We start from the raw sequence: 20,025 nt of genomic DNA on the forward strand, positions 1-20,025 counted from the left end.
CTCGGTCCACGAAAGCGTTTAAGCCGCCCTTGCTGCCACGCATTTTACAGCCGCTCACACAGAAGTCGGCCTGCTGAGCTTCTCTCCTTTCCCCAGGCCAGGACTCAGCACCGCTGTAATACAACACCTCTTTGTGCCCAGAAAGGAGTGGTCTGCAGAAAGCATTGTAGAATTAAGAGAGGGGCATGTCCCCCGTTTCTTAAATCGAATAAATAATTCCGGTCAGTTAAAAGCACACGGAGAGAAAGAGGGAAAGTCCATCTTGCTACGCTCCAGCTGCAAAGCTCCCGCTTCCGGCTTTGACCAGACGCTCAGCTCCGGGGCCTCTGCCCCCCACCCCCGGACAGCTGGCCCATGTCGACCGCCGTGTGTCCCTGTCCTGCCATCATGCACACCCGCACACAGGAGCAGGTGGGCGCTCCGTCGATTTCGAGAGCGGCATGGGCCCCGGAGGTCCTCCAGTCCACCTCCTCTGCGCGGCGTGGGGCCTCGCCAGGCCTGCCGCAGCCCCTCCAGCCCTCTCTGTCTCACAGCGCTGTGGAGGAGGCTGCGGAGGAGCAGGGCCCCCCCGCCGGGGCGTGGGCAGGGAGCGTGCTGGCATAGAACCGCTTCTGGGAGCGCAGGAGAGGCGTCTGCGTGTCCACATCCCGGCAGGCCTGGCGCTTCATGCAGTGGAACATGTGCTGAGTCCAGCTGTAGACGGCGCAGTTCAGCAGGCCCTGGGAGGAGGCCGTCAGGGCCTAGGAGAGCAGGGAAGAAAGCCCGGGTCAGGTCCGACGCCCCAGAAGGTCGCCGGCGCAAGCGGAGTGCAGCGGGCGAGCGTGCTGGGCGGGGACTCGCGAGGCCCGGGTCTGGTCCCTGCTTGGCCACGAAGCAACCTGGGGGCCTCAGGCCAGTCGCTGCTCTCTGCCAAAGCTGCCTCACGGGGTGGTTGTGGGGATGGATACGGAGGAGGAGCAGGGAAGCCGGCCGGAGGAGGGCAGGGGAGGCTCACCTCTAAAACAGACAGCGCCATGTACAAGGGGACGTTTTCCCAGTGCGCCAGCTTGACAATGCCAAGGACAGAGGCTGTGGAAGACAGAGGAGGAGACGGGGACTGTTAGTTGCTGCAGCCGCAGCCCGGGGGGCAGAACCTCTCTCGCTCTGCACTCCCTCGGGGGTCGCACTGGAACGTGTGTGGCTTTTCCTGAGGGGCGTGCTTTCCCGGTTTCCATACCTGGCCCCCAGCAACAGAAAAACACGGTGGGGTACAAAACCACGCCTTGCTCCACCATCCGGATCATGGCCCACTGCCGGTCGCCCACGTAGCCGGTGGCGCTCACGAACCTCTTGTACAGGGCCCTGGCGCGGATGAGCAAGACCTGCGCAACGGAGGAGGGGAGGGGAGAAGCCAGGGCCGTCCGGACTGGGATTACACTGCCGTGGCTGCAGCGGCGCCAGGGAAGGAACTGCTGCATCTCTCGGGCCGCTTCCCTCGTCCTCCGCCCGCCTCAAAGGGTTGCTGTGAGGACAGGGCGGGATTACGCAGAGATGCATACCCGGGATTCGGCCGGCCCCTCCGGGAGGACGAGGCGTTCCTGGAGCCCGCGCACTCAGAGGCTCTCCAGATGCAAAGTCCCACCTGGTTTAGGCTTGCACCTTCGAGCCAGGCCTGCTGCTCTGGTGGGGCCCGCCCCAGCCCCAGCCCCAGCCCAGCCGCACTCCCCCTCCCAGGCAGCCCCACGCCAGACCGCCACCGCCCTGGCCTTGGGGACGCGTCTGCAGCTCTTACCAGGATCGTGAGGAAGCTGGCCAGGAACGAGACGAGGAAGACCCCGAGGCCGTACAGATACACCGCGGTGCAGGGCGGCTGCCGAGACCCCAGGGACTGCGCGACCTCTGTGTGCATCAGCAGGCAGCTGGGAGCAGGAGGAGGGGCGGGCTGAGCGGGGTGGGGGCCGTGCGGGGCTCTGGCGGAGCACGTGAGGACATCGCAGGCCCACGCGCTCGGGGGGGGGGGGCTCCCCGCGGCGGCAAAGTCTTACCCGTGCTTCACAGTGAAGTTCTGGTAACATTCATAATGGTTGCCCAGCCCCAAAGTAGGAACCACTAAAAGGACTGGGATGAAGCTGGAAAAAGAGGAGACAGAGCGGGTCCCAGTTAAGCGGGGCTCCCTCCTTCTTAGAAATTGCGCTGCTGGGGTTGGGACTGAGCAGGGAACAAACAGCCGGAGCGAACTGCTTTGAAGCCAGAGGGTGGTCTGTTGGGGAGGGGCCCTGCGGGCGGGGGGGGCGAGGTGGGGTCCGTCATCTCGGCGGGGTCCGTCATCTCGGCGGATCCCTCGGCTTCCAGGCAGGCTCCAGCGGGAAGGGCTCCTCCCCAGGGGCCGTGCATGCGCACCCTCGAAATGAGACGTGCTCGTGCTCCTTCAAAGCGCACCGTTTTCCCCAAGGACGGGTAAGGCTTAGTCAAGCCGTTCGACTTACCTGGACAAAACGATGGCTATTCGGCCAATGCTGCTTGCATAGCCCAGCGCCTGCAACGGAGGAGGAAAATCAAGTGCAAGGATTACTTATTGTATTTTCATCTCTTAGACTCAGGAGGGGAACTTGCCCATCACTTTGACATAACCCCCCCAAACACCTGTGATATGGGGGACAGAGCACTGGACTGGGAACCCAGGAGATCGGAGAATCAGACCCCACTCGGCCATGGAGTTCCCTGGGGTTCTTTGGGCGAGGCACTGACTCTCAGCCCAGCCTTCCTCACAGGGCTGTTGTGGGAAGGATAAAATGTTGCTCTGGAAGCTGCCCTGGGTTGCCCACAAGAGGAGAAAAGGCAGAAAATAAATCTAATAACAATAATAATAGATTCTTGCATCTATCACAGTCTCTAAAATGTTGTTACTTTGCTAGGTTTTTCCCCCAAGGGCAAGTACTCGTTCCGAGACTCAGACGTGCTCACATGTGGCTTGTTGCGCACCACTCAAGGGGGAAAAAGGCGACGCTCACATGTCATCGTTCTAGTGTTCTGAGAAAAGCTGGTCTGTGCTAGTACCGAACATTTCTGGGCGTGTTTCTGTTGCTAAATTGCTGTAGATATTTGTTTGAAGTGGAAAGTAATAGCTTTCAGGATCTGTCAGAATCCAGCGACTGTTGTAAAGAAACCCAGATGTTGGGTTCAGCATGAGAATGTGCTAGACTAGCCTGGGCATTCACACCGCAGGCAAAGTTCTGAGCCAAGAGACCTGAATTCTGCAGCTGGCACACGTGCCCGGGTCTGCTTGTTTATCTGACGGGACTTCTGCGAGTCACAGACAGAGATGCACTTGATCGCTGGAAACCCCGCATGCTCTCTGACGATCTCCCCACCCTTTGCCCACGCATCGAAACCAATTTCTTCTGAGCCTTGGGTTTTCAGGGCTGGAAAGGCTGAGGTTGTGAATCGGGCTTTCTGCGTTTCCTAGCATAGCCTCTCTGCTCTGAATGGGGGGCCGTCTCACCTTCCCACCCAACCGATGTGTTCTCCCGCTGCTTGCTTTTTCCTTGCTGAAGCGGCCAGAGAATTAAGAGCGGTGAGCCAGGAGCGTGTGGCAAGGCTAGCGCTTTGGGGAGGGTGCGGCAGGCACCAATCTGCCACCGGCCTCCACCAGGAAGAGCTCGACAAAAGAGCCCTTGTCCTCTTGGGAGTGGTCAGGCGGTAGCCGCTGTTGCGCTCAGATGGGCGGGAGGCTGGTCCCCAAGCAGGTGGAGTATTTATTCAGCACGTCCTCCGGGTTGTGTGTTCTCAGGACGGTGTCCTTGTCCCTCGGTTCTCGAGCGGTGACGCTCGTTCCCCTGGAGAGCCATTCCGAGGTGGATGATGGCCACAGGAGGGTCCCGCTTCATGGGACGTACTGATGGCACAAATGGCAGCCGCTCCTTTGTGGACTGTGGCTGCTGAGCGTCTTCAGACCTTCTGCAGGAAGGGAGCAGCAGCAGCGATGCTCCTTGCGTGGAACCAGCCACTAAGTATATGGGGTGGGTCAGGTCCCTCTGACACGCCGCTTGCTGACTCGACGGATCCTGCACAGCGCGTCCTGCTCTGGCTTCAGAGCAAGTAAGGTGTGTGCCCCGCGGGGAAGAGGCACTGAAGCAAAAAGATGGCCTTTCCCCAACTGCCGTTCCATTGCTCAGAATGACATCGTCCCCAGGTTGCAGGGTGTGTTTCCACGCATGTGGTGGAACATGCAAACATCAGCCCCCGACCCCAGATGTACAAGGGTTCTTCAAAAAGTTTCTGCACTTTTTAGAACTCTATTTATTAAAAATTTCAAAAACAGATCACGCTGTGCCAAATTTTTAATGCCATCAGCAAAAATATATAAAGATATTTATATAAAATATAAAAGTGAGGAAACTTTTGAAGACCCCTCATAATAATTTAAAATCATACCAATGCGTGTGATTTTGACTTAACTTGCATAGCCTGTTAGAGCGAAAGGTTTGCCTCTGATTCATACAGCAAATGTACTTAGCCCTGCATAAAATAAACAAGCTGCTTCTGAAGCAAGAGGTACCTGGGGAGGCCGGCTGTGTAAGTTCTGGTTGTACTTCACCTTCAGATCTGTGTAAAGATGCCAGGTGTAATTGACGGTATACAGGAACGAGGCAACATAGAATATCTAGAAAAGCAAAAAGAGATGGACCAATTTTATATCTAAACGGCCCGGCCGCGGGCAACAGTGAAAATACAATAAAATGCAGTATAGAATGAAACAACCATAAAAGATCAAAAAGTTGGAGCCATGTTTTGGCAACATAAACCACAATCTGTTGCGCAGAGTCAGGGGCTGAAATGCAGACCAGCCTGGGGACCTGATCCAGCCTGCCGGCGGAGGAGCAGCACCAGGGGATTCCGGAAGATCACACTCCCGGGCCTTTCCCCCAGCCCCTCCTTGTCAACCACCACTCCCTGGGCGACACTCCAGCCTGGGGGCAGAATTTTCATCCTCTTAAAAGGCTGCGATGTTGCTTCTAAGAGCGGGTACTGGCAGCAAGCGCGCGATGCTTCAACTCTGCCCGCTTGTTGGCTTTTGGGGCGTGCCCCCACCTCCTTCAACCCTGCCCTCTGCTAGAAGCCCCCGCCCGAAAGCTTCGCCAGAGGGGAACGGGGTCCTAGGGCTGAAGGAGGCTCTGCAACTCAGTGGGGCCGCCCCATAAAAGTGGATGGTGAGAGAGACGAGGCAGAGCCCTTCACTGTGCCATGATGGCCCAAGGTCTGGAGGCCTTTAAAGCATGCTTGACCAAGCGGTAGCATGTCGAGTGGAGCCGGCTGGAGCCAGGGGCCAGACTAGATGGCCCAGGAGGACCCTTCTGCCTCGCGCTGTTTCTAAATCATGGAGGAGGAAAGGGCTGGGGTGCAGAGAGAGAAGGGAGGGCAGTTTCTGGGGCACCCAAGCCAAGACACTGGCCAGCGATGGATTAAGGGCAGAATCAAAACACTGGGGCCAGCAACAGATTTTACTGTTAGAGCACGTGGCGCTTCCTATCCCATGACACGGAGAGGGTCACCAGCAAAGGTGGTTTTAAGAAAGGGTACATCCCAGCAGTGGCTTTCGACGTTTCCACAGCTGGGGACTGGCAAAAACAAGAAAACCACCTCGGGACCGCTGAGGCAGAAACAAAAAGCACCACACACATAATACAGTACTCTGAGTATTAGTTTCCAAATACAATACCAAAAAATGAAAATCCTCCAGAACAGCCAGAAACCGAGCCACAGAAAAGGCCGGCGTAAGAACAAAACCCCAAAACCAGCACAGCGTGGCCGTCTCTCCCACCCCCGGTGGGACTGGCGCACCCGCTGCGAGCACGGTGCCAAACGAGGAAGAGGCGGTGGAGCACAGCCAGCCCCCGCACCCGTTCGCGGCCCCCCTCCCCAGACGGGCAGGATCTCTCCTTGGACTAGCAGCTAAAATCATTCCACCAGAGGACTCAGGGCGGAGGGAAGCCCGCTGGTGGCCGTTCACCGAGAACCGTCGCAGGAACTCCTGCGGCAGAGAGAACGCGACACGTGCCCCGATTCTGCGCGGGCCCCTGAGCCCCCGGGGAGGAGATGCCGGGCTGGACAGGCCTCTGGGTTCCTCCGACGGCCCCGCCATCCTCCCGCCCTTAATCGCGGCCGCTCTGCACCTCCTGCCGATTGTTCCGGGCAAGCGGAGTGGAATGCTATGCGGGCCGTTGGAGGTCGGCTGGGCCATGAATGGAGGGGACGGCAGGCGAGCCGTGCGGGGGCCGTGCTGCAGCGGAGGGCCTCTGGACGGGACGGGACGGGCGGGACTGCAGCCCAGCCGGAAGCTGCTCCTCTGCCTCCCCGAACCGGTCGGAGGCGGCCCTGCAAGCAGGTGGGCTGAGGCCACGGCGCTGCAGCTCCTCTGGGGACGGAAAGCTCTCCGGCCGGAGTTCCCGATGCAGACCGTCAACAAACAGGACCCTTGTCTGAACACGGGAACCACCAGGGGGCAACCTGGCCGAGGCCTCATCCTTCCCCACAAGCGGGCACCCTCCCGACGCCTTGGGTCCCAGCTCCCAGGATTCCTGAGCACGGGCCCTGCTGGAGGGGGCTGGCGGGAGGGAAGGCCCAGGCCATCTGCGGGGCGCCAGGCTGGGGAAGACCTCCGGAGCGGATCCCGCTCCCTCCCTCCCTCCCTCCCACTGGATGCCCCTGGAGAGGCTCGACACGAGCCAGATGCCGGGAGGGCGTCCAGCGGGGGGGGGACTCCCGTCGTGGGCCGGGCTGGGGAGCCGCGCTTTGTCCTCGGGTTGGGCTCGCGTGCCAAGCGCAGAAAGCGGTGCAAGCCGAGCACGAGCTCGGCCTCCCACCCAAGAGCGGCCTCCACAGAAGCCCTCCCACAGAAGGCTCCAAGGCCCACCTTCCCTGGAAGCATGAACTGCCGCCGGGGAGCCGCAGCCTCTCAGAGGCAAAGCCAAAGGAGGGTGGGGAGTGGAGGAGGCATGGGGACCAGAGGCGGCCCAGCCCAGGCTTTCCTGAAATGGAAAAACTGAAGTCACACGGGGAGGGCGATGAGATTTCCTGGAATGACTGATGAGGCACGGGTGGCCTGGAAACTGAACTGCCCACAGCTTCTCTTTTCCCATTGTTCCACTTGCGGCCTGCTCCCAGGTGGGTCTCCGAGGGACGGGGGGCCCAGGCCAGCCGAGTCTCGGGTGCTTTAACGGAAGACGACCGCCTCAACTGAGACGGCTTCTTTGTGGGTGGGCTGAAGCTCTGCTCAGCCGGTCCAGGGCACCCCCGGCAGAACCAAACCCGCTTCTCCGTTGAGGACATTCTTCAGCCCATCTCGCAAAACCTGCTTTTCTTTCACGCACTGCCATGTCCCCCGCTCCATCGGGACTCGCCATCCGAGCTGCCACTCTGCCAGCAATTCCGGCAGGATATGCCACCTTGTGACACCCACGCTGTGTTCCCGACTGGAAGGGGCCATGCGTGCCACTTATTCCATGGGAGGGGGGTGCCACCACTGAGAAGGCCGTGCTCCAATCACCGCCAGGTGGGCATCAGCTAGAGCAAAGCAGGGCTTCCCCACAGAACAGGAAGACCGGGGTGATCTTGGCAGGAGAAGACGCTTTCCTCGAGATCCTGCTCCAGAGCTTCTCGGGGCCTTTGAACCAGCAGCGTCACCTCGAACGCAGCTGGGCCGCTCAACTGGCAGCAGAAGAATCCAACTCTGCAAAGTGGCTCAGCATCTTGAAACTAGCCCTGTCCTTTCTAGGTTGCCAGGCAGGGTTGCCAAAATACAACATGGGTCCTGTGGCCGGTGAGGCCGGTGAGGCCGGGCAGGGCCAGACGCCAAGCCAACACACATTCCAACCTCTCTCGAGAAGTACAGAGCAAACAGCAGACGTTCTCAGAGCTCTTGGAGAGAGAGATGGCAGGCTCAGGGCCCTTCATGAAAGAAAGCCCCAACTCTGGTGGAAGCAGACCGGAGCGCAGGGGCCGTCCAGGAATTTCTGGTGGCCCCACCAGTACGCGGGGGTTGCAGCAATGCTTGCAAGTCAGTCTCTTTTATTTTGGAAACGGCATCCGGCCCTCCTTTTACATGAACGCTGGCCGGACGCGCAAGGGATGTCAGAATACCAACAGAAGGATAGTGAAGCTCATTGCCCTGAGCTGCGGGGTGGGCCAGAGTGACTGCTGGCCGGCTCAGCATTTCCAAGTAGCTAAGCACCATCCTGCCCGTCCCTTGAGCGGGAACAAGTCTGGGGAAAGGCCTCTGCCCTCGGCAAAAAGCTGAGATGTTAAAACAGGTGGGGGACGCGAAGAGCCCGTTTCCGATCTTGGACCGTGACCCTGCCCCCGCTCCCCCGCAGCCCTGAGAGAGGCACTTTGCCCACCCCATCCCGGCATGACCACCGATTCAACCCCCCCCCGCCCCCACTGGGCTCCCAGGGCGGCACCCAAGCGAAGCGTCACCTGGGCTGCAGCTTGCAGGTTGTAGCAGGCCAGCTCCTGGCTCGTCGGCTTGGCAGTCTCTTTGCTATAGAGAAGGGCCCCCGTGAGCCAGCAGCCCCCCAGGAAGAGGTCTGAGAGGCTCAGGTAGAAAAGAGGCCGCACCTGCAGAAGAAGGCAAAACGACCGGTTACCTAGCGATTCCTTGGGTGTCTGTCAGGCGGGAAGCTGCTGCCTCCTGATCCAGCCCTGCCTCGGCCCTGCGAGGCCAGAGTTGCTGACACGGGCTGGCAGCAGCGGCTCTCTGGGGTTTCAGGAGTCTCTGCAGCCTAGCCAGAGGAGGCATGGCCCGGCCCGGAGGCCTTTGTGTGGCATACAAAGCCGGAGCTGTGCCAGCTCCAGCTCCCAGTGGAGGCCGTGCCCGTCTGGCAAGGGCAACCTCCCGCATCTGGGAGATCAAACGGGGCTGCGCGCACACTGATGCCCATATCAAGGACAGGGTGGTCAAGCCGGAACGTGCACGCACAAAACCTGCTGCCCCCTGCACGGCCCCCAGGGGCGTTCCGCCGTCTGCGGCATGCTGCCTTCAGTTCTGCTCCGCAGGCCCCTGCCCCAAGCTGCTTGGCCAGGGCCAAGGGGATGCGAGGAAAACAGAACTGTTTGCAAAGAGCCAAGGGCTCGGCGGCACCTTAAAGACAAGCCCTTTTATTGCAAGGTGAGGTTTTGCCGATGCTGTGGACAACATCCAAAGAAGCTAATGCCAGAACAAACATGTTTTTCTTGAAGGGACCCCGACTCTGCTGGCCCAGCCAAACTCAAGGGCACCCCCTCTGAGAATTGCTCCAGAGTCCACGAACAGGAAGCCGTTGGCAAGATAAATGCCAACAGCAACGCTCAAAACACGTGTTTAAAACTGAAGGACCACCGAGCCTGGGGAAATGAAAGGGTCTGCAAAGGCCCAGGGTAGGTGCTGGGCCAGCCTCTTGGGTGGGGGGAGGGGACACGTCTGCAGCCGGGGGCCAACGCTGACCAGGCCCTCTGTGTCACGGCCATCTTTGTCCAGCAAGAGCGTCTGAAGAAGGGTCTCTGAGCATGGCCTTGCAGTCCACGCAGGTGTATGCAGAAAGGGGCCCCCCTTCGGCAACCAGGCCCCGAGCAGCCGAAGTCCTGGCCAGTCCATACCAGCCCCTTGCATCCGGCCCAGAATTAGCTCCGGCATTATATTGCCATACTGACCAGTTCCATTAACCATCGTCCTGCCCTGTTTTGAACCCACACCATGTAGTTAGCAAGCCGGACTTGTGGATTTCACGAAGGGCCTCCCTACCTCCCACCTCCCCCTCCCAAACGCCTGATTACAAGGACTGTCTCTAGCAGGAGAGACCAGTGGATAATTAGAATACACGACTTAATGAGCCTCGGTCTATTGTGGTAGGGAAATTAAGCAGCTGGTCTCCTCTCCGGCCTTGAGGCTCAGTTCTTGCGAAGCTCGCCACCGAGCTGCCGAAACCCCAACAGAGCAGGGCAGGGATTCAAGCCGTAAAGCCGAATGTTTGCTTTAGCCGCAAGGAGGAATGTCCCTGAAAAATCCAAGCCTCCCTTGAAGAGTTCCCCCTCCCATCTGCGTCATCAAGTGCAGGGAAAGCAAGCCCGTCGTTCCCTTACCTCCGGGGATCTGGCCATATTCTGGAGCACGGCATAGCCAATCATGGAGCTGGCCCCTATTACACTGTGGAAACAAAGGCCGATTGAGCGCAGGTCGCCAGCTCTGTTCCTGGTAGGGCTCCTGTGCTTTAACCAGGGAGGGGTGAACAGAAATGCCATAGCTGGACACTTCCCCAGCACTGAGCCTGCATTTTGAGAAAGGCCTCCCTGGAATGTGCTGGTTTATTTAAGGTGGTATCCAGCTGTCATTCTGCTCACACAAATGATGTTCTACTGGAAGCCCAAAGTGCCCATTCGTGCGATGGATTTTCTGGGGGACAGTGATTGCTGTTGCATCCAAAAGGAGGCCTGGATTTGCCCCCCCACCCAACTATGAGGTTCTGCACCCCTGTTCTGAACCAGCCTTCAAACAAACAGATTCTGGTGTGTTGTTCCAGGTATACACATCGATTCTAACGCATATATTACTATAAAAATAAACACTCTTTGTGGAAACTGGGTGTAACAAGGGATAAAGCAAACAGAGGCAAGATAAGCAACTAAAAATATTCCAGTAAATATTCATGTCTTTATCAGGCTCCAAGACTAATGATGCACATCAGACTTCCTACAGGGGAGTGTTTCAAAGTTGGGGTGCCATCCCAGGAAAAGCGTCTCTCTTTCACACACGCTTCACCCTCTTTTCCTAGTGGCAGTGCTCAGAGATCTTAAGGCAGAGATCTCGGCTTCTCTGTGACAGCCATCAAAAGGCGCAGGAAAAACAGTGGCTACCCCACTGAGCTCCGGCTTCTGCGCTTCTTTGCTCAGCCTGATCCTACCAGAAAATGGTGGTGATGCGAATGATGCCAGCACTAATGACGACATGGAACCCGTCCTCCAAAAGTTTTGGCCTACAGCTCCCATCATCCTTCACCATCAAGCATGCTGGCTAGGCTGATGGGAGTTGTAGGTCAAAGCATCTGAAGGGCTGCCAGTTTCCTACCCTGTTTTAAAGGAATCTTTGGCGAATGGCTCCACATTGGCAGAGAGACAGTTCACACCGGTCCAAACGCCGACCGGCTGCTTTCCCATGTCTTTTTGGGGCGTTTTGGAAATCATTATTTCTCATTTGTATTGTATGAATATTAAAACAGACATTTTTCTTGAGTGTCCCCTCTCACACTTGAGGCGACCCACAACAGGAATGCCAATTTATATATAAATAAGCATAAAATGTTATGCAATTCTTAAGCAACATGAACATGACAGGTCGATCTGGGGCAGTCTGTGGCCAGCTACTTCTGACAACAGGATGCACCTGGCAGCCCTGGACATTCCCCGGCAGATCCCTTCCCTCTCAGCTGTTCCCTTTCTCGAAAGGAGAGAAGGTGCCGGACGTACCTCAGAGCAGCCATCGCAGCTTGAATCCAGTGGACCACGGCAAAGAACTGCAGAGGGGAGATCAAACCAGACGCATCCCTGCAGTGGCAGCCGTGGGCCGCGCAGTGCACAGAGTGTGTCCGCATTGTGCCCACACACCTTGCGGGAGGGCGGCATGCAAGCCCATCAAATCCATCAAGGATGGCTCCCCGCCTGGCAGCTGGCAGGGCCGGGCGCAGGCAGAGGGGCGCAGGAGAGGGGCACCTTCTCCCGAGCCCTGGGCTCGGGCTGGACTGCCCCGCAGGGCCAGGGCCAGCAAGGCTCGCAGGAGGAACAGCCTCCCGCTCGCCTGTCGCAGGGCCCATTCCGCTGCGGATCCTGGGGACTGAGCCTGCGACCTGCGGCACGCAGAGCAGGGCCGGGTCCCTCCGCAAGGCTGAGGCCGCCACCGCCCTCCGCGGCGGAGCGAGGACTGTCCCCGGGTGCGGGGGGGGGGGCGGCAGCTGCGGCCAGCCCCACGCCCCAAGAGGGCCCAAGGAGCAGGCTGAGCCGGAGCGGTTCTCCTTGGGCTGAACGGTTCCTCTGCCGGAGACCCTCCGGAAAGGGGTTCCCCGCTCCGAGGCACACCCAAGGGACTCTTCCGAGTGAGGCTTTGCCTTGCTCCACCCGTGGAAATTTAGGGGGGCCCAGAAGCTCCCCCCACATTTGGAACCCTGCCCTGCTCCCCCACCGCCTCTAGCCCCCCCCCCCCCGACCCCCCCGGAGGGCCGGAGCCCAGCTGCCCAAGGTCTGTGGGCTGGTCCCGCGGGGAGCTGCCTGGAGGAGGCGCCCCAGCTGGAGCGGGGAATGAAGAGGCAGGAGTAATTGCCCCGGGCGGGGGGGGAGCAGGCGAGAAAAGACCCGGGAAGGGGGAAGCCTGGGGCGCCCGGGGAGAAGCCGCTCTCTGCATGGAGGGCTGGCGAAGCTGACGGGGCGGGGGGAAGGGGTGAAAGAAATTCCAGGCTTATGGGGCGGCGGGAAGGGCGGACGGACAGGCAGGAACACAGGGAGCAAAAGGAAACGGGAATGAGACGAACCGCGAGTTGACGGAGAGGGAAACCCAGAGCAGATGTTAAGCGCTGGCGAGCAGCGCAAAGCGAGGGGGACGTGAGGGGTCACTGGGGGGAGAGCGGGGAGGAGGGAACGCGGGCAAGAGCGGGGCCGGTCAGGTAAGCCCGTGGCGCTGCCCCCTCGCCCCGCCAGGTGCGCTTCTCCCCCGCCCGGGCAGGTGCTTCCTCCCTCACCTGCGTCCAGTCCACGCCTGCGGCCAGCAGCTCGTCGGCCAGCGCGCCCGGCGCCAGCGGAGCCATGCCGGAGAGCCCAGCCGCGGCCAGCGGGGCCAGGTGGGTGCGGGCTGCCGGCCGGCCGGACGGATGGACGGGCGGGCGGGCGGCCGGCCCCGCTCCCGCTCCTCCCCGCCGCGCCTTCGCTAGTCCCGCCCCAGTCCCAGCCACGGAGAGCGGGAGGCGCAGCGGGGCCCGCGGGGAAAGGCCTTCTGGCTGAAGGGACCAAGCGCGACGCAAGGCGCGGCGAGTCGGCGGGGCTGAAGCGGGAGCACGACGAGCCGGAGAGGGACCCGCGCGGGCAAGTGAGCGCCGCCGGCCCAGCCAGAGAGCGAGCGCCGCCGGCCGAGCCACGCGGCGCCGCTCCGCCCCCTGCCGGCGCGCCGAGGACAGCGCGCGGGGTGCGCCCGTTCGTTCGTTCGCCCGCCCGCCCGCGGAGCCGAGCCGAGCGGGCCTGGCGCCCTTGCTGCGACGCCCCGAGGGCCCCGAGAGCGCAAGAGGCGGGCGGGCGGGCTGCGCGTCCGCACGTGCCCTCGTGCCCGTGCCGGGAGGGGCGCGGCACGCGCGCGTCTCCCAGAGCGCCCCTTCCCCTCCCCGGAGCACGCGCGCATCTCCCTCGAGGCACGCGACGCGCGCAGGCCGGGAGCCCCGGGCGCGGCCCCGGCGCCGGCCCAGCTGCGCGAGCCCTCGGCCACGTGCGGTTAATAAGCACGTGCGGCCCTGAGCTCGGCGAGTCCGCGGGCCACCTGCTGGGCCTCAGACGTGCCGCAGAGCCTGGCCTGAGGGCCGCAGGGGCGTGGCGGGAGCTCACGGGATCGGCGTTGCGCCCCGCGGGCGCGATCCTGAGCCTGCGCGGGCGGAGATGGCGCTCCGGCTCCCAGGCGGCTCGCGGCAGCGCTGGCTCTCCTCCTGGCCCCAGTCGCGGGAGCCGCTGGCCGGGACACGAGCACACCTCGTCGCGGCACCGCGGTCGGAGCGAATGGCGGGACGCGCCTCCCGCGGGGGTCAATGGCCGGGCCGGGCCTTCCCGCCCAAAGCCGGGCCGAGACACGGCCACCAGTCTCGGGGGCCAGTCGCCGTCCGCCGCGGAGGTTCCGGCGATTTTGCCCAGGCGCGCCCAGAGAGCCGCACACTGGCGGCCACCGAGTTCGAGCAGGTGGGGGCGGGTGAAGGGGCCCCTCGCAAGCCCCACGGCCGAGCGCGAGGGCGCCGCGGCCGGCTTCCTTTCTGCTCTGGAATGGCGCGCACGCCGCGCCTCCGTCCCGGGGGAGGCCCGACCCTAAATGCAGGGCCCATTATCCGCAGCCAACGCCGGGAGGCCGCAGCCTTGGGAAGGCTGCTCGCGAGCGGGGTGCGCCGCCTACTCCAGGCCGAGGCCCGATGCGCGGCCCGCGAGCGGCAGGGCAGGGCAGGGCCGGGGGGCGCGGGGCTGCCCCGCGGACGCCCCGTCCGAGAAGGGCCCCTCGGGCCGCACGGCCGGCCCCGCGGAGCGCGGCGAGTGCAGCGGCGGAAGGGGGGCGTTGGCGCCCGAGCCCGGCAGGCCTCCCAGCCGCTGGGCTCGGGCTGCGCGCCTCCCCCCCCCCCGCCCCGAGGCTTTGCCCTGCCGGGCCGAGCGGCCGCCTGCACGCCATGCTGCATTGCGCTTCTGGCTCAAGCTCAGCGGATTCAGTTCTTCGTGCGTCTTTGAACTGGGGAAGGGAGGAATCGGACAAAAGGGCTCTTTGTCCTGCTTAGGGTAGCAATTAGGCAGCGCTGTTATTGGAATGATAACTGGCCTGCTGGCTCCCCTCGCAGGCTGGCCCTGGTGGGGTTCATGGGCTGGGAGGGCTGAGGAAGCCCCGCTGAGGATGCAGGACCCCCAGGATGGGAGAGGGGGGCCGAGCTGGAAGGGGCCAGCAGGTCATCAGGTCCAGCCCCCCACTGCTGCAGGACGCCGATTTACACCATCCCACTCGGATGACTGTCCGGTTTCGCCCTGAACGGCAGAGCCGACCTCTCTAGGCAACTGGTCCCACTGCCATGTTGCTCTGGCAGCCAGAAAAGTCAGTGTGGTGTGGGAGAGCCAGTGTGGCGTAGTGGTTAAGAGCCTGGGACTGGGACTCAGGCGATCCGGGTTCGAGTCCCCACTAGGCCATGGAGCCCACTGGGTGGCTTTGGGCCAGTCACAGACTCTCAGCCCAATTCACCTCACAGGGTTCTTGTGGTGGGGATAAGATGGAGGAGGAGATGTAAGCTGCCTTGAGCCCTTTGTAGGAAAAAGGCAGGATATAAATCACAATATAAATAAATAAATGAATAAATAAATCTGGGCTGTTGCAACTTACATGAATTTTTCCGTGTCCTGCACTCTGGGACGAGTGAGATCTTGGCCTCCCTCTTAGGGCAGTCTTTGGGGTCCTTATAGAGGGATAGTATTGATGGGAAAAAGACTCGGGGGAGTTCCTGTCTTAGACGTGTGTGTGTGTGTGAGATGCTAGACAAGGGCCTATCTGGAATGCGGAGTGGACCCTCTGCCCCGTGTGATGCCCCCGTTCAACATTTACCCTCCACACGTGGGCAGTTCTAACTGCAGAACTTACATGCCACATGGGAATTGCCCGAAACGCAAGGCCACCCAGGCCCTCTCCGAGCACGAATTCCCACGACGGATATCACTTCCCAGCCATCACAGCTCACACGGAGGTCACGACAGCTCCACAAGCCACAGCAAAAAAGGAGACGAGGGCAAGCCTTACTGGGCGTCTTTTTCCAGTAACCTTTATTAGCAAATGAAGTCCCACCGATAAGGTTTCCCTGCAAACCAATTCCACAAATACTGCTCAGGAAGAGACGAGCGTGCACTGGCTTCGCCTCCTCGGCCGGCCTTTGGCTTCCCAGGCTGTGCTCCCCGAACACCCTCGCGGGCAGAGCCCACCCCGCGGGGGCCGCGTGCCCCTGCTCGGGACAGGCGTCTCCCCACGGCCGGCAAGGCAGTCCGAGGGGGGCCGCCGGAGCCAGGAACCTGCTGTGCGGCTTGCGGCAGCCGGAGGAGCGTGGCGGGCAGGAGGAAGGGGAGAGCCAGGTGGCCGCGCTGCAAGGGACACGGGCCAGGTGGGTTCCGCCACACGCTGCTCCGGGTGGAGCATGAGGAGCGGGGAAGGGGCCGCGCCAAGTCCGCAGGTGGCCACCTGGAGAACCCACCTGGTCAGGATAGCACCTGTGAGGAAACACTGTTTAAAAATTCAGGAGGGGGGGAAGCCAAGTTGCCCCTTGAGAATGAGGGTTCCTGTGCAGCATCGTTCAGCAGTGCAGCTGGCCATGGCCGCCCCCCCCCCCGAGGGATGGCGTCCTCAGCAAATGTGCGGACAAGGAACGGGAATGGGCTCTCATGGGGCGGGGGGGGGGGTTGCCTGCTCTAGCAGAGCACCGTTGGGACTTGATCTGCTTGTTTCACAGCTGGCGCGCCTTCGTTCCCGCTCGGTGTCAGAGTTCCTCCTTCTCATCCTTTGTCTTCTGCTGGAAGGAAGCTAGGATGTTGAGGCGCTTCTGCAGCTCCTCCTTCTTCCCGTCGCTCATCTTGTTCTCCTCGATGAGCTTGCTGATGCGGGAGACCTCGCTGGCAGCGAACTGGGTGCCCTGGGCGAGGATTTTGCTCATGACCTTGACGTACTGCTCGGCAGATTTCCGCTCCGTTTCCTTGGCCTTCGCCAGGAGCTGCTGCGCACGCTCCAGGAGCGCCTTGCGTGCCGCTTCCGCAGCGGTGCTCACAAATTCGCTTGCCAGGCCGTCAAATTCCTTCAGGCATCCTGGCATGCCCATGTAGATCCCCCGACCCTTGAGCCAGCGCTGCAGAGCGCTGGCCGTGACTGGCCCCTTGTAAGGCACCGGGCTCTCCATGTCGCCATCTTGGAACAAGTAAAAGACCGGGAACGCCTCCTTATCCAGCTTGTATCTCTCTCCCAGCTCCATGTTCTGTTTGTCACCGTAATCTGCAACACAAAAGGCCAGGCGTAAAATAACACTGGACCTAACCCTCCGATGAAACGGCCAAAGCGGCCTCGTCAACGGCCCCTGGACTAATTGTTTGGGGTGGGTAAAATGGCATTGGGGGACCAGGCGAAACACAGTCCAGGCAGCTGATAAAAGAAGTTTCAGGCAGTTAGAGTGTTACCTCGCTGATTAATCAATTAATTTAGCATACACTGGCAAATACAAAATAAGGATCTAATGTCCTGAAAAATAGGAATGTACAGTATGGCTCAAGCATCTCCAGTGAGTTTCAGTGGGCCTTTACTCCAAAGGAGACCTGCCACTTTCTCAAAGGCCCTGGGTGGGCTCACTGCCCTTTTCGCTGACCAAGCTCACCCCTCTGAGAAGCAATGGGAAAACCGGACGGGATGCGGGCATGGCAGGGCCAACCCAGAGGCTCTTGGCCTGCGCTCACCCGTTGCGCAGCCAGGCCTGGGATGCCAAAAATGGCGGGTGCCAATTTGGGCAGGGGATTTCCACATCGAAACCCACACCGGATTTGTTGGGGCAGATTTTAAAAATCATTTTGAAAGTCTGATGGTGGCAGCCTTATGTAAAAGTTGCTTCTATTTCAGGATGCAAACTGCCAATATAGCTATGGATAGGCAGACAGGCTAACAGAAGGAAAGAAAACCAGGCCGTTGCAGTTAAGAACGTCTGAAACCCTTTGCCAAAGGTTGGTGGGTTTGTTAGGGGCCTGCAGATGGGGGGTTCATGGGGGTTGCAAGCTTGCAGTTCAGCTCTTTGTCAAGAGCCAGTGTGGTGGAGTGGCCAGGGTAGCTTTTAAAGTTTTCCTTATTTCAAGCGTTTATAGACTGTCACAATGGCTTTCCCTACCTACCTCACAGGGGTGTTGTAGGATTATAATCACATGGGAGACCAATATTTCAAGCTTGCGTGGAAATGGAGATCAAATATCATTATTAAGAATAATTTGAAGGCCTAGTTAGGGTCTGGTTTGCTACTCTAAGAGCAAATATGAAAAAATACACATGGACCGTCCTTTCCTTCTCACCACAAGCGGTAGCCCTTGTTGAGTCAACGCTTTATTTGCACACTTCTGAGTCAGAAAGAACTTTTGTCAAGGGTTTGGCACTATATAAACTGAACAGGTTAAGGATTCAAAGACAGGTGATTCATTGACTAAAATCTCGCTACTTAGCTGACCATCTTGGTTCGATTAACCTTCACTTTCTTTCACTTCTGTATGTCAAATGGCGTCTGCCTTGAGAGTTTGGCAATGAACAAGGTGATTACTCAACAAAACACACAATTCCAGGCATGTTTAGACTGAAAAAGTCCCGCAACTCCCAGCATTCCCAGCCAGTAGCCTAAAATGTTTTCATTTGGTTGGGAACACACACCTCAACCCATCCCACAAGCAGGAACAGCCCTAGGTAATTCCATGCAGATACCTGAGAAGGTACAAAATGCTGGACCCCACATCATGCAGCCACCGCCTTCATTTCAAATAAGCAATCAAGTTTCTAGATCTCATGACTGCAAAGATGTTCAAGCTGTTTGGGAACGGCACACAAGCCCACTGCAACAACGCACCTGAGATCCCCACCTCGGCCACCAACAATTCATCGCTGGATTCTGAGCTTTCGGCCACAATTTTGAACTCATCCTGTTTCTCCCCATAAGGGTACTGGGTGTCAAATTTCACCAGAACAAACTTGTGCTTTGGGATCACCTAAGAGAAGAGAACAGTGAGAACATCAGTGGACCATCCCAGTTTAATACAATCTGCCTGGAACAAGCCCAGCCTGTTGCGGATGGAAAGATTATTACACCTTCGGTTGAAAAATGCCCATGCCGGCGCTCCCACGGTTGCGCCTTTCCGTGGGCCGAGAAAAGGCGTCCGGTTGTCGCCCCTTCCCACCCGCGACGCAGGGCCCAGACTCCACCTAAGCGACTCCACACCTACAGGCACCTCAGCAGCCGGGGCTGCTCTGCTTGCCGTCTCCAAAACCCGGGTACAGAGTATGGCATCCCGTGGATCTTGCTGCAAATATGACTACAGCTTTGCCATCTTCAGGGCTTATCATTAGCAGCAGATAAAAATCAAGCGGCGGAGGAGCTGCCAAAAAAATATATGGCAGAAACACGCCAAGAACAAACATTTCCCCAAAGGACTCATTTGTCTTCAGCGGTCTACCTGTGCCGCAGCCTTTCCACGTCTCATCCTCAGTGTCTCATTTAAATCGGGGAGTTCCACGGCATAGCCTTTGCATAAACCTCCGCAACAGCCCTGCGGAGTTGGCCTCATGGATGCCAGGGCACACGTGGGCCGCCAGGGCACTTTCTCCCCGTGAAACGAAGGTGGCCCTTCCATGCCTCCACCCACCCCACGTGCCAGGAGACGCTGCCACGGGGCAAAGCCGCGGAGGCCCGGGCGCCCGGAGCGGAACAGGCCGGCGGCTCGCTGGTTTCGGGGCAGCCTCCCTCTGCAGCTCCCACGCCTGCAGTGGCACCGGGTTTTTGAACGGCGGAGATCATCCGGTGCTTCAGACCTTGCCGTGCAAAAGCACAAGCGCACTGTTAACGTGCTACATCGTCAGAAGGCTTAAGCGGGAACCCAGCGCGTTTCAAAGGCTTTGAACAATCGGATGGATGAACGAAATGAAGGGCAGAGAAAGTCAACCGCTGGCTGCTAGATGTGAAGGAGCCCTAATATTAATATTATTACATAACACCGTTACGTAACATTATTCACAATATTGCAGCTTCTCATCAGCAATATGCGGGCAGGGCATCCTACAGCCACGGGGTGGGCTGCTGGGCCGGCACAGCAGCGGCGGCGGCTCCGGCTCCGGCGGGCCCTCCGAGGGGCTCTCCTGGCCTCATCGCCAGAGGCCGGTCGTGGCGCTCAGGTGCACGCAGCGGCCACGCCGAGAGGAGAGGAACACTCTGCTCATGCTCAGCGGCACCTGCCAGCAGTGCGACGGAGGCTGCTCCGAGCCGGCCCCCGCCCTGCCCTGCCCTGCCCTGCCCGGGCCGCGAAGGCCACTTGGGCTCCCGTGATTGGCGAGCGCGAGGCCGCCTCCCCGTGGGCTCCGCGACGCCGCCAGGGGTGGGGCGGCCGGGCCAATGCCAATCGCCGGCCGGGCGGGTGGGGGGGGAGGCGGCGAGGCGGCCACCGGGGGCCCGCGAGCGTCTCCCCGCAGCGCGCCCGCTCCGCACGGGCGAGGGAGGCCGCCGCCGGTGCCCCGGCAGGGGCGGGCGGGCGAGCGCGCCC

At 60.1% G+C, this 20,025-nt stretch overlaps 2 protein-coding genes across 2 annotated transcripts in view; both read right to left on the reverse strand.

Annotated features, from left to right (window-relative positions):
* Window positions 1-193: 193 nt before the first annotated feature.
* Window positions 194-12,837, reverse strand: TMEM116 (transmembrane protein 116). Its single transcript, XM_044440672.1, has 11 exons — window positions 12,738-12,837; window positions 11,476-11,522; window positions 10,096-10,159; window positions 8,455-8,595; window positions 4,538-4,642; window positions 2,466-2,515; window positions 2,025-2,108; window positions 1,772-1,898; window positions 1,217-1,361; window positions 995-1,068; window positions 194-740 (listed from the first exon to the last, which is right to left on the reverse strand). Exons 1-11 carry the CDS (start codon window positions 12,801-12,803, stop codon window positions 528-530), a joined length of 1,116 nt encoding a protein of 371 aa, XP_044296607.1. The 5' UTR covers window positions 12,804-12,837; the 3' UTR covers window positions 194-527.
* Window positions 12,838-15,517: 2,680 nt separating this feature from the next.
* The window catches only part of ERP29 (endoplasmic reticulum protein 29), a 9,181-nt gene continuing 4,673 nt past the window's right edge, over window positions 15,518-20,025 (reverse strand). The window contains exons 3-4 of the mRNA XM_044440688.1: window positions 18,342-18,480; window positions 15,518-16,744 (exon numbers count right to left, since the gene is read on the reverse strand). Coding sequence (XP_044296623.1) covers window positions 16,239-16,724 — 486 coding nt within the window. The 5' untranslated portion in view covers window positions 16,725-16,744; window positions 18,342-18,480 and the 3' untranslated portion in view covers window positions 15,518-16,238. The remainder of the gene's footprint in view (window positions 16,745-18,341; window positions 18,481-20,025) is intronic.

Source organism: Varanus komodoensis, unplaced genomic scaffold, assembly GCF_004798865.1.
Source record: "Varanus komodoensis strain SLA01 unplaced genomic scaffold, ASM479886v1 scaffold38, whole genome shotgun sequence".
NCBI classification, from domain to species: domain Eukaryota; kingdom Metazoa; phylum Chordata; class Lepidosauria; order Squamata; family Varanidae; genus Varanus; species Varanus komodoensis.